Consider the following 13756-nt stretch of genomic DNA (forward strand, 5'->3'; position numbering starts at 1 on the left):
AAGTCATGCTTCTGTAATCACATTCCAAATACCAAAACCTAATTCAGTACTGAGCCGTGCAATGTGGTTGCTCAAAGTGTGGTCTTACAGACCATCCCCATTTTCAGTTACATAAAAATTCAGATTCCTGAGCCTCAACCTAGACCCTTCAAATCAGGGTCTCTGAAGGAGGGAAAAGTAAGTCCCAAAGCCCTGCATTCAAAAAAATACCCTTGCTGATTCTGATGTATAGGGACAGGTGAGGCAAAGGCAAAATACAATTGAAGAAGAACGTAACAATATAACTTCAAGGTCCATTTATTCTATAATTGAAAGAAGTTTCTACTACCTTTGTATTTCTATAAAGGACACAAGTCATCTTTTGTGCAGACCTCATACCATTCATTAAAGGCAGCGTTTGTACTTAAGTGCTTAAGATATAAATAACTGCACTGGATAATCAATAAATCTTAAATCTAATTCAGGATATTTTTTTAAAGTACTCACCAGTCGTGAAATCAGGTTGGGAAACTACAAAGGAATGAAAGAAAAGTCAGACAGGTGTATGTTTCATCCACAAAGATCCTGACCAAGAAATCTACTTTTGAACCTTGCTTTCCTTCTGGTTGGCTTTGAAGTAGAGATTTAGCAACTGCATGTGCATCAACATCAACAGATATGCAATCTATCTTTGAAACAATTCAAATTGATAAAGATTTCTTGAGTCTCTGATATGGGGAAAACAGAATGCTAAACTAGTGCCAAGAGACATGGTGACTAAAAAGTGGCTTTTTATATCTTAAGAATAAATTCAGTGCAATGTTCTTTAATCATTTGTGCATTTGTTTCTGTGTATTTCCTGCTGCAGATATGTCTTTATCTCATGACAGTAGAAATTAACATCTCATCACTGTAGAAAAGCAAGTTAAGTTTGTACCTAATTTGGTACAAGTGGGGACCCATTACTTTTCTTATGTCTTTGAGAAGATTTAACCTAGCCAGCATGTAAGAATGGGCATGAGGCGTTGAGATCAAGGGCTTTGACTTTCTAGTCTCAACTAACTGAAATCACTAAAAGCATAGACTGGTAACTATTTGGTCCAAAAAAAAGTCAAGTGACTTTGTGTTGACAATGGCAGTGGGAGATGAAAATGCCTTTCCATTCTCAAAAAAATAACAGGAGTGGTCATTTACTGAGACTTACTGACCCTCAAAGGGCTATTGGGAAAATTAAATGGGAAAAATAGATCAAATGTGTATCAGATTGACTGCTGCGTTGTCAGCATGCAACAAGGGTTAGCTACCATAGCAATAAGAATTATGGTGATGATTATCATTATACAATATCCAACATTCACTGTCTTAAGTACTTCACCCACATTGTCCCCTTTGGTTCTCATGGCAACCCATTAACAGTAGGGCTCCCTTCTCTTAAACTTCTCTTAAACTGAAGCATTTAGAGGTAAAATAAGTTGGCCAAGGTACTACTATTAGTTCCATTTTCCTGATAGAGAAATCAGTTTGGAGAACAGGGTCATTGCTATTAGTACTCTGCCCTGAGCCATGTAATATGCATTATCTCCTGGAGGCCCTCCTGAGCAAATGACGTGGGTGTCTTCCCCATGGCCACAGGTCTGCAAGCTGTGGGGGCACTGCCATTGGTAGGATTCATTTCTTGAGTAGTGCACTGCATCCAGGACAATCCGTCCTGAGTCCTGACCAGATCATGACTTCTCAGATCCTATTCAAGAGCTTTCCAAGGACAGAAAATGAGTGGGAAATATCAGTGAGGGAGACAGAATATGAGAGACTCCTAACTCTGGGAAACGAACAAGGGGTAGTGGAAGGGGAGGTGGGCAGGGGGATGGGGTGACTAGGTGACAGGCACTGAGGGGGGCACTTGACAGGATGAGCACTGGGTGATATGCTATATGTTGGCAAATCGAACTCCAATAAAAAAATATACCCCCTAAAAAAGAGATTTCCATGTATCATCCTAGTTAATCCTCAAAAAAACCCATGGGAAAACTGAGACTCTGGAAGGTGACCAAGACCACCTGACTAGTAAGTGATAAGGGGCAGGACTTGTACTCAGGCAGTTGCTCTTAATCATCTCAGTTGCTCTTAATCATCTAAAAGTTCTGCTTTTTAGAATGTATATACATATTATATATTATACATATATAGTATATTTTTAAATAAAAATAATTTTTAAATAGGGAATCCCTGGGTGGCTCAGTGGTTTAGCACCTGCCTTTGGCCCAGGACGTGATCCTGGAGACCTGGGATAGACTCCCGCATTAGGCTCCCTGCATGGAGCTTGCTTCTCCCTCTGCCTGTGTCTCTGCCTCTCTCTCTCTCTCTGTGTCTTTTGTGGATAAATAAATAAAATCTTTAAAAAATAATAATAATTTTAAATATTTTATTTAATATTTTGTTAAATATTATAATCTTATAATATTAAATACTGTTATGTATTTAAAATATTAATTTTAATTTAATATTAAAATTTAAATATTAATTATATTAAAATATTTTAAAACAGTAACAATTTTTTTTTTAATTTTTTTTTTATTTTTTATGATAGTCACAGAGAGAGAGAGAGAGGCAGAGACATAGGCAGAGGGAGAAGCAGGCTCCAAGCACCGGGAACCCGACATGGGATTCGATCCCGGGTCTCCAGGATCACGCCCTGGGCCAAAGGCAGGCGCCAAACCGCTGCGCCACCCAGGGATCCCATAAAACAGTAACAATTTAAATATATATATATAACATTTACACTATGTGCCCCAAATCATAAGGTCTGCATTCTTGCACAAGCAAGCACACTCATGTATACACAGGACTATAATAAGATAAAAAAGTGGCAGAAATTACCACTTGAAGCATCGACGGAGGTAGAATTTTCCACCGCCCCAAACCTTGATAAAAATTCTAGAAAAGAAGAGAAATAGTAACTAATTATACCCAGAGAGCCTTAGTAAGATACTCCTTTCCCCACCTGCCTCTGCTGCCCTGCTAAATGGCTGCAGTCCCCATGGGTCACCCTGGGAGGGCAGAGATCCTAGGAAAGAGGGGTTGCCTGGCACAGGCTGGCAGAGACTCAGGGTCTGTCTTCTGATCAATGCAGAACCTTCCAAGGAAGGGGCTGAGGGCCCAGGTGGACCACATCAGAAGAGGTCCTTCCTTTTCCTACATCTAAAACCCAGCACTCCCTCCTGAGTCCTTGGGGGTGGGGGTGGGCCCCACACCACCCAGTCCCAGAGTGTAGAGTTACCAGGTGATGTCCGTGTGTCTTCAGAAATGGTATCCAGGGTCCTTGTTTGTGATCTTGCTGCGAAACACAAAGAAAAAGGGCCAAATGAGGGCTCTTCTGAAAACAAGCATTAAATCTGACTTCCTTGCTAATTCAAGCAGGGGAGAGGGCTGCATCAGACTTCACTTTGGAGGGTCAGCTGGGCCTCAGTCATTAATTCACTCAGCAAGTGTGGACTGATCTCTGACTGCCCTGGAGGCACTGCACTGATGGGGAGAAGGGAGGGATCCATCAGGGAGGGCAAGGCTCCGTCCTCTGGAGCTCAGAGGCCACTCAGCAGCCAGACTTGGTAGCCAGTCATCTGGTCTTGCCCTGGGAGGGACACAGAGTGCAGGGGGATGGGAATATCAAAAGGAGTGATTCGTGGGCTTGGAAGAAAAGCAGGAGGATTCCAGACAGGGGCAGATATTCCCCTAAACTTGAAAGAAGGCATAGACATATGTAAAGGAAAAATTGAGCCAAAGAAGGAATGCCAGATAAAATACAGGATGCCAGTTATATTGGGATTTCAAATAACAAGTATATTTCTTAATAGAAGTATATCCCAAATATTGTATGGGACATATTACACTAAAAATATACATATCTTTTTATTTGAATTTTGGATAAACAATGAATACTGCTTTAAGTATGTCCCCAAAAGCATGGGACACACACACACGCATGCACACACACACACACACACACACCAAAAACATTTTTTTTTTAAAAATCTGAAGTTCAGATTTAACTGGGTGCATTGTATTTTTATTTGTAGTATCTGAATACTCTAGGGGAAAGGCATCCTGTAGGTGGCAGTAAACAAGAGGTTCTCTTCACTGACTCCTATATCCCCCTCACCAGGTCAAGGATGCCCTCCATCCTCACTGTACACCTGACCACTAGGGCTGTGAGGCTGTTTTCTACATATCTGGCAACTTCATTCCAACCACCTTAGGTGTACAATCAACTAGAGGTAGATATGGGCTTCAAACTTGTTTATGGTGGTTGTACTTGGCATTAAATTCAATTAAATATTAAGAAAATTGAAAAAATGTGAGTAAAAAAAAGAAAGATGGCTTTCTATAAAAATAAGGCTGAATGCTTTGGAAATAAAATCAAGTTGCTAAAAAAGAAACCAGGCAGGTGACACAGTGAAGAGTACTAGAAATATATACAACGGGAGAACCTCTATGCTCAAACCACTTTGCAAGTGGTTTTCACTTCACGCTCTCCTTTGGAGGAATGGAAACTAGAGATTACATATATGCCAAACATGTATGGTTTATGTAAAAAAAAAAACATTGCAGAACCCCAGAAGATCCCCTCCTGGAAGAAAAGTCTACAGCAACAAATTGGTGAACCAAACTGTATTGATGTGTCTTAAGTTAGAATGAAACACTCAAAATGTATATGTATCATAGTTTATGGTTCCTCGTTTTATTTTTAATTTATTTTATTTTTTTAAGATTTTATTTATCTATTCATGAGAGACACAGAGAGAGAGAGAGAGAGGCAGAGACACAGGCAGAGGGAGAAGCAGGCTCCATGCAGGGAGCCCGATGTGGGACTCGATCCCGGGTCTCCAGGATCATGCCCTGGGCTGAGTCTCGCATCCGACTCCCTGCTCAGCTTCTCCATCTCCCTCTGCCCCTCCCCCCTCCTGCTTTCTCTTTCTCTCAAATAAATAAATAAAATCTTTAAAAAAAGGATATAGCCAAAGGAAATAATCATAATTTCTATAATGTAGACAAAGATGCATGGGCATTCACAGTACTATCCACTATACAAAGAACCTGAATGGAAAGCAGGAAAAAGGGAGAGGTTGAGTACAAGCTTTCTATGAGTAAGATCTGAAAATCTAATGTAAAACATGGTGGTGATAGTGGATCACACTGTATTCTACAACTGAAATTTGCTGAGAGAGCAGAACTTAAATGTTCTTGGCAAAAAATTAAAATAAAATAAAATAAAATAAAATAAAATAGAGATAAATATGTGGGGCAATGCATGTATTAACTAGATGGGGAATCTCTTTACAATGGATACTTCTATCTAATCATCAGAGGGTACACTGCAAAAATCCTATCATTTTTACTTGTAATTACACTTCGATAAAGCTGAGATTTTTTTTTTAAAAAAGAGGAAAATCTGAAATAACTTCCAACGTCACAAAACTGTGAATGGTATGTTAAAATGTTCAGAATATAAAGATAAATTATAGAAAAACTGTATGTTAAATTATATCACTCACAAGTAACCTGAAAGACAAATGTATTTTAACAATGGCCCTCTTGAGGGATGGATTTGGGTATTTTTACTTTTTCTCTCACTTTTCTCTAGTTCCTACATTTTCTGCACTAATTGTGCATTGGGAGCTGTGGTCTGAAGCTGAAGGTGGCAGGTTATGCAGGAGGCAGAGTCTTCTAGGTGCAGAAGGTATTGGGGCTGTCAGCTGCAGGACAAGAACAAAGGTGAAAGGGAAATTGAAGACAAAGAAAGATAATGAAGCTAATGGTAGAGAGAACTAGAAAAGGAGGAAGGGCAAAGGTAAGAAGGAGGAGGGCAGGTGCTAATATTTTTGAGGAAGTTCCACATTCCCGGCATTGACCTAAGTGCTGGCCATGTAGTATCTATCCCATTTCACCTTCGCAAAATCCATTACGGTGGACGTGTTAATGCACATCTATCCTATGGGTGAAAATCCAAGGCTCAGAAGGTAAAACAGCTTGTCAAAGTCACACAGCTCCCAAGTAGGGAAGCTTACATCTGAGTTTCACACTCAAGCGCCTGTGTCCCAGACCCAGTGTCCCACGCGACTCTGCTAAGCTGCCTCCCCAAATTCAAATTAAAATGATGAGATTCCATTGCAATTTGTCAAAAAAGCAAAACATTTTGAAGTAATAATACACAGTAATGTGGGTATTACCGTTCTTGACATAGCACATAGCTCCTCATAAACTATATACAAGGAGATAGAACCTGCTCCGGACCCGGCATGAGGTCATGCCTTTGGAGACAGCTCATGGGCACGCCCTCTCTCTGGCAGAGCTGGCCCTGCACTGGGGCATTCAGGCTGTTCCCCTATGTTCAGCGTGAGCCAGGCCCTCCGTCAGGCTCTTGGCAATGCAAGCTGTGGTGCCGGGAACTAAATGAGCCAGACATGAGTCTTGCTCTCTAGGGACTCGCATCATAGCAAAACCCCTAGAAAAATCCACAGATGATTTGGTGCAAGAGTTAAGATGCAATGGGAGAATAAGAGGGACAACCTAGGATGACTCACTCCATGTGTGTAGTGTGTACATCTATATGTGTGTGTCAGAGTGTGTGTGTAGTGAGAGTCTGTGTCGGGGGAGAGATTCCTGGATGAGACATGGTACTTTAAAAATAGCAGCTAGATTTCTCCAGGTGAAGGCAAGGAAGAGGGAGAAGAAGACTGTTCCAGGTCAAGGGAACAGCAGGAGTGTAGTCAACATGGCAAAGAGGCAGCGTTGCCAGAGTGTGGGAGGTAGGAAGTACAGGTTGCTTTGCACGAGACAGTGAGATGCAAGGTATCCCGCAGAACAAATACAATCATGGGGGGAAAGCCAGCATGGAACATGTGGGGGACAGCAACACGGGTGGGTGATGCCCAGCAAGGTGTGGAGACACATGGGGCTGGAGAAGACGACTGAATGGGACTGAAGGAATCTGGATGCCAGGCCGCCACACCTGGGCTCCTCCGATGCACCGCCATGGACTCTCTCCTCATTCCAGAACATTCCACAGACTCAGCTCACCCTGAGTCACATAATGCCCACTAGTGAGTTTGCACAATAAATGTGACCCAAAGAGAGGAGAGCTGCTTGGGAGGGCAATCTGCATGGCCTGTTATTTAAGTGGTGCAGAAATGCCTCCCCCAGTCCAAATGTCACCCACATGAAACACATTTTCACAGTGTCTGGAAGTCCCTTAATTAGATTTTCTCCTTCTTTTTTAAGGCATCAATCACTGCCCAAACCCCCACTAAGCTGTAGAAATGGCACATACAAGGATGAACACTCTGTTAGGAATTCATTTGTAAGCAATTATTACTTCCTCATTTTACACAGCATTGACCTTCAAGAAATGAGAGCAAAGGAAATTATGTTAAAAATTTATTAGAATAACTCTGGAGTTTGAGAAAAGTCACAGAGCAAACACACACAGAGAGAGAGAGAGAGAGAGAGAGAGAGAGAGACCCCACACACCTTGCCCCAGTTTTCCCCAATGTCATCCAACGTTACCGTGGTGCATGCGTCATAACTGCCAGACCGACGCGGGCACATTCCCCACTCCCTGAACTCCAGCTTTTCTTTGGATTTTACCAGCTTTTCCTTTCTCTGTGCCAGGATCCAGTCCAAGACATCACCTTGCACTTAGGAAGTGAGGTCTGGATACAATGTTAGGACAATGCCTAGAGGAGTAACAGTGGGTGGTTCCAAGGCGCCCTCGCTGGGCCAGACGGTGCAGAGTGACCTCATAGCCATAGCACCCGGGGAGGTTGGAACACAGTCCCAGGTTACAGATGAGCAAACAGAGGCTTGCAGAGGCCCCAGAATCGGTAACCGGCAGCACCAAGGACGTGGCGAGGAGAGGCCGGGGTTCCACGGCCCCTCTGGCCCAGCACAAATCTGGGGGCACTGAATTTTTTTCACAAGGGCTAGTGCAAGGACCAGAGCTGAGGACAGTGCCAGCTGCCACGGCCCTTCCGGCACCCAGCTCCCACTGGCACCCCACACCCCCACAGGGCTCCAGGGCCAAGCCAAACGCTGAGGGTCATGTCCTCGGCTCTCTGCAAGGAGCAACAAGGGCCACTGGGCCAAAATTGCTACCTGAATGCCAGTGGACCTCCACTAGGTTCAAACCTTGTCCCCGCCGCTGACCTGGGACAAGCCTGGTACCCGTCCTGAGGGTCAGTGTCTTCATCTGCCAGGTGGAAATGGTGATACCTAATTTTGGGGCTGTCAGCAGATTTAGACAAGAGAACACAGGCACATTGTCCAGCAGAACCCCTGGTGCAGAGGAAGCACTTCGCAGAGGTCAGTCCCCACCTCTGAGCTGCAATATGGGCACACAGGCACCTGTGCATGTGCGCACCGGAACCTCATGGGAAAACCACAAATTCCCTTAATCCAAGAGCACTGCTGCCATAAATTCCACAGTAGATAAGAACAGGACAACTCCCACCCTGTCCCTCAGGGGCCGACTTAAATCACTTGTCACCTCTCAAAGCCAGTGCAAATGCAGGGATTAATGTTCTATAGGTGAAAGCTAGAGCTAACAACACTGCCCCCCATTTCAAGTATTTCTATACAGACACGATTTCCAGCCCCCGACTGCCCAGAGCCAGTACCCACTGACGTCCTCCTGGCGAGAAAAGAAGATGGGCATCCCCTGTCGGCTAGCCCATCTGTGTCACCCTGCCAGCCGCTCGCATCACCCAGTGCAGTCTTTGCTCCCCATCACCAGCTCACCGAGGGCTTCCTTATGGGGTGCTGCTTTCGTGAAGCTAATTTCCCAAATAAACCTGTATCTCCGGAGCTTCCCCTACGCAGCCTGGGGGGCAGGAGTGAGAGTTCTGGAAGTTCTCTAGAAATTAAGGTGCTTTCGCCCTGTCTTCTGAAATCCATGAGTGTAGCAAAAGGTGATGCCAGAGGAAGCAAGAGAAAGGCAGAAGAGAGAAGAAAGGAATGAAGGGAGGGAAGGAGGAAAGGAAGGGAGAGAGAACAGAAGGAAAGAGCCAAGACAGAGACAGAGGCAGAAAGGGAGAGAGACAGAGAGATAGCTCATAGGCGGACCGGCTAACCGGCCAGCTCACTTAGTATCTCCATGCATTGCCGTCGAGATTCGACAGCTACACTGCCCTGCCGGTGTTCTTTTGTGCACAATCACTTCACACTCTAAGAACACAAAGGTACTTGTGAGTTATCGAGCTTCAAATCATTTCTCTAAAGCAGAGAGTGACAGGTGCAAACCTGGAGTCCTAATAATCTTATCTCTGCTCAGCTACTTGACCTGAGTTTGCTTGATAAATATTATCAAGCCAGATACTCCTGCAGAAAGAAGTCACATAATGAACACTTTCGGGGGCGATCTTACTGCCCATTTTTAAAGTACGCCAACCATGACCTTAACCAACCATGTCAAAGTTTTAGAGCCTCTTAATAGTACAGATGCACTTTTCCTTAACTTTGGGAATTTTTCTAAGATCAATCAATCATTCGTTGGTTGAGCTACTCACTGAAAACATTGACATAATGATTGACTTTTTCTAATACAACCGTTGTATTTCTCAGCCAGAAACAAAGCGCCCCCCTCCCAAAAAAAAAAAGCCATTCCTTCTCAACACTTGCAATGACAATTATGAGCAAAGAATTGCCTCCTCCCTGATACGAGACTCCCCCTGAAATGGAAAGTCTAGCACCAGGGAATATTTAGATATAATCTGCCCTGATTTGGATTTGCAAGAGTGAAATTAATGAATATAATAATTAGATATAATACCTGAAGATAGAACTGGACCCAGTAAAAGACATATTTCAAAGATGACCATGGAGAGCCCCATTTTGCTGGGTTCTTCTCAATTAGAATAAAAAATACCTTGATATTTATAGGTTCCTCGCTGAAAGGAGGCGTGTCCTCTGGGGTGGTATATTTCTACTGCTGCCATAAATCAGCACAAAGGAAGTGAGGAATTTTGCTAACAGTTGATGGCTAATCAGTAGGAACTTAGGTGTGTGAGATGATTGCTATATGAATGATCTGGCTACGTTCCCACGGCAAACACACTGACAGTGATACTGTCCCCAACTTCCTTTTAGGTGAAACTCAAAGAGTGCTCTCTCTCCGAATATAAGCTCAATTTTAATCTTGGAAAATTTGAATTAATTTGTGGGAAATCAGCCCCAAGTTTCAAGCATAGCAGGATGTGGGCTGCTGAGCAAACACAGGACCTGGTGCCAAAGGGAAAACCATCTCGTTGGGTTGTTTTGTCCTGGCAATGCATTCTCTTATTGGCCCCTTGCCTTGGAGAAACAACACAATTGGAGAGTAGAAGTTAGGGGGGTGAGTTCATAGAATCTGGGGGCTCGAATTAACTTCCACCATCTTCTAGATCTCAAACTAATCCCATAGCACAGGAGCTGAGAAACATGTGACCTGAAACTGAACCACCTCCATCCATTTCACAGGCTTTGGTCTCTTGGTCCCTGGCATTCATGTTGTATAATTCTTGGAGCCTGGCAAACCCACAAGCCTGGACCTCCTCTTATCTTACACACCATCCCTCTCCTTGGACTTGTTATGTAGGTATCACTTTGCCCTTTATCACCAGACTCTGGTAAACCCCCTACATCCCAAGAAGGTTACCTGTCATTTATTTTTATCATAATGCTCTAGGTGGTTGGCAACCCTTGGTAGAGCATATGGCTTCGCAAGACTTGCCTCTGTTCTCCTGACCTGGAGGAGCAGTACCCTGCCTCTCACCTGACATGCCAAAGCTTTCAGGCGACACCTTGGCTTCCTTGCCATGAGCTGCTAACCTGTAAGTCTCCTGGTGCTTCATTCTGGAAGGATACCAGGAACCCGTGCCAATCAGGATTTAGGGCTGGGCATCTGCACTTTTTTTCATCCAGATGAAAGATACATTCAGCCTGAGGATTTCATTTTTAATCCTACAGCTCTTCCTGTTGTTCCCAAGTTCCACTTCTCCCTTTGAAAACAGGCACATCTCTGTAAGATAGCCTCATTGTGTTTCATTCTCCTGCTGCCAGTCCAACAATTGGTAGGTATCAGATAACAACAGAGCAAGGATACACATCTGCTAGGGATGCCTAAGACTGGACAGCGCATCAGATTCCTCTGCTGGAGGTTATGATAATTTGGTTCTTGGTGGGCTGGGCTGAAAACAATCATGAAACTGGCTCCAGGATCATCAAAACAAGGAAGCTATGATAGCTTAGTAATGTCTGCTTTGAGCACAGCATAGAAAATGGTGGTAGGAGTATGAAATATCCTTGAGGGAGAAGAGGGTAAATGTGTCTTTCCCTTACTGAGGCACACGGCCTGGCCCTGGAGACAGCCCCACACAGTGATGCTTACAACAGGGAGCAAGTATGAAGGCAAGTTACATTGGGAACATAAAGAAAAAATATCTAAATCCAATGGCAGAGGCAGTTTCTCAGAGAGGGGGACTCAGAAACATAGTCTTGATATATAAACGGGAGTCATCCAGTGACCACCAGTGGGAAGACCAGGTGAGCCACAAGGGATGACTCTCTGGACTGTGTGAGAAGGGAAGCAGGAGGGTATCTGGCCAGGAGACCAGGGAGCAAGCCCCACTGGTAACTCAGCTCAGACTCTTTTTCGAGAACCTGGTAAGATTTTCTCAACAGCACAGTCCTCCCATGTTTGCTATTTTGGTGACCCTATTCTTCTTCCTCCTTGGTCAGCAGTAAAGAGCCTAAGACAACAGGGTCTTGTGAGCTTTTTGTTCAAAAGACTCCAAGAAGAGAGAAGTGGAGGGAACCTACCTGCCATTTCAAAACCACTTGAGGATATGTCCAAGGTGGGAAAATGAGGAATGTGAGGGGGGCAGTGGGAAGGTGGGTGTCCTTAATAAACAGGAAGAACATGATGGCGCTGAGGGCACCTGCCACCACCATGTAAGTCCTTCACCACCAGGAACCCACCTTGTCCCAAGGCCCTTTTTGGGTTAGAAGGCCCTGTCCAGAGAGGGCCTCCTGTGTGGAGAGGAGGATCCACCCCTCCAGTGGCATCTGCTCCCTCTCCGAGGGCTCACCTGCCCCGTCCCACTGGCCTTGGAGCACCTGTGTCAGCGGCATGTCTAGGGGAAGACCAGAGCTACAGAGCTACCAGTAAGAGCAACAGGACAGAGAAGCTCGTCAAAGCTCTGAGGCTCGGCACCCAGGCCTCATGTGTGAAGGACCTTCCCCAGGCAAAGGTGATCCTGATGACCACCTGCTTTCAGACTCGGGAGGTGCAACCAAGCTCTCTGGCTCAATCCCAAAGGCATGGCCCTCCCTGGAACCCTATAGGTTTACACATGGCTTTGGCTTTTCCAGTAGCAGAAACCTTTCCTAAATTGAAATTCACTGGGAGCCCCCAAATCTAAAACAGGTCAGCAGAACCCTCCAGATTGTGGTAGGAGGAGTCCCCTGCCAGTTTAGCCAGCTCTTCCTCCTTCCTGTCCTCACCACCCTCTCGCTTACTGCACCCCTGCCCCCATCATTTCCTCCTATAGGGCAGCCTGTGGCAGAGCTGGGAATTCCTTGAGGGAGTCCTATCCCTCCTTCCACAGAATGGGGAACTGGAGGCCCAGCTTGGCTCCAGGGATTGCCAGAGGCACTGCCCCAGTACTGAACTGGGGTCCCAGGTAGGCTCCTCAGAGCAGGAAACTGCCCTCAGCTTAGCGGGCCTAGTCCCCTTTGTCCAGAGATTGGCTCTACCCACAGACAAGAGCCCTGCTTGCCACATGGGAGGCTGGAGGCAATACAGTTTCCCCATAACCTCTGCGAGGTGTCTGACCTCTGAGCCCAAAAGCCCCATGACCTGGGACAGACCAGGTTCATTGAGCTGAGGGTGCAAGAGGGAGGCCTGGGAGCCTCGGTGGGAAGGGATGGGCTGCCACAACTGCAGGCATTGCTGCATGCTTCTAGCCACTGGGTCCCAGAAGACTGTGTGACCGTGGCTCCCCTTCAGGTGTCAGGTTGACCTCCAAAATGTGATTTTTACCCCTGCAGAGTTGCACACTGGAACAGTTAGCCATTGTTACTACCGTAACAACCCTTTGGGTACTGTGTATATGACGCTTACAGCGCCACTCAGCTCTGCTCTCAGAGAGCCTGTCTTCTCAACCAGGCTCCAAGGGACCCCACCCCGTCCAGCCCCGCCATGATCTGAGCCATCTCATCATCCCTGCTGCCCCTCTGAAATCACAGTGCCTCCAGTAGAGCAGGGATTCCACAGGTGCTGGATGTTGAAGGTGGGTGTCAGGAGCAGCCCTGCTCTTGCTCTCCAGGGACACCCCATGTCCTCGAGGTGGGGACACTGAGATCTAGAGAGGCAGAGTGACACAGAGCCAGGCCAGGGTCCAGGACAGCTCCCAGCAGAAAGATGGAGAGTAGGAGGATTGATATAGCTTGCTGTCCAACTGGATACAATCCAACAGTAGAATCTTCCAGAAACAAACTCCCGAATGACCTCTGAAATGTAGAAGTTGGATCATGTTCCTCTCAGGATGATGCTGAAAGCCCTGCATGGTTTACAGGCCCCACAGAGCCAGCTCACTCCAGCGATAGTCTAGCCTCAGGGCCTTTGCATTTGCTGTCTCCTCTGCCTAGAAGACTTTTTTCCCCAGAAGTCTGTGAGTTCACTTTATTCCCTCATTCAGATTTTTTCTGATCTATGTCTCCTCCTTGCAGACTTTCCTAACCATCTCTC

At 45.5% G+C, this 13756-nt stretch overlaps 1 protein-coding gene across 1 annotated transcript in view; it reads right to left on the reverse strand.

The window, feature by feature from the left end:
• The window catches only part of DMBT1 (deleted in malignant brain tumors 1), a 146918-nt gene extending 137051 nt beyond the window's left edge, over window positions 1–9867 (reverse strand). The window contains exons 1-4 of the mRNA XM_072804709.1: window positions 9800–9867; window positions 3257–3313; window positions 2857–2913; window positions 487–510 (exon numbers count right to left, since the gene is read on the reverse strand). Of these exons, the coding sequence (XP_072660810.1) occupies window positions 487–510; window positions 2857–2913; window positions 3257–3313; window positions 9800–9860 (199 nt within the window). The 5' untranslated portion in view covers window positions 9861–9867. The remainder of the gene's footprint in view (window positions 1–486; window positions 511–2856; window positions 2914–3256; window positions 3314–9799) is intronic.
• Window positions 9868–13756: the final 3889 nt, after the last annotated feature.

This window comes from Canis lupus, chromosome 29, assembly GCF_048164855.1.
Source record: "Canis lupus baileyi chromosome 29, mCanLup2.hap1, whole genome shotgun sequence".
In the NCBI taxonomy this organism is placed as follows: Eukaryota; Metazoa; Chordata; class Mammalia; order Carnivora; family Canidae; genus Canis; species Canis lupus.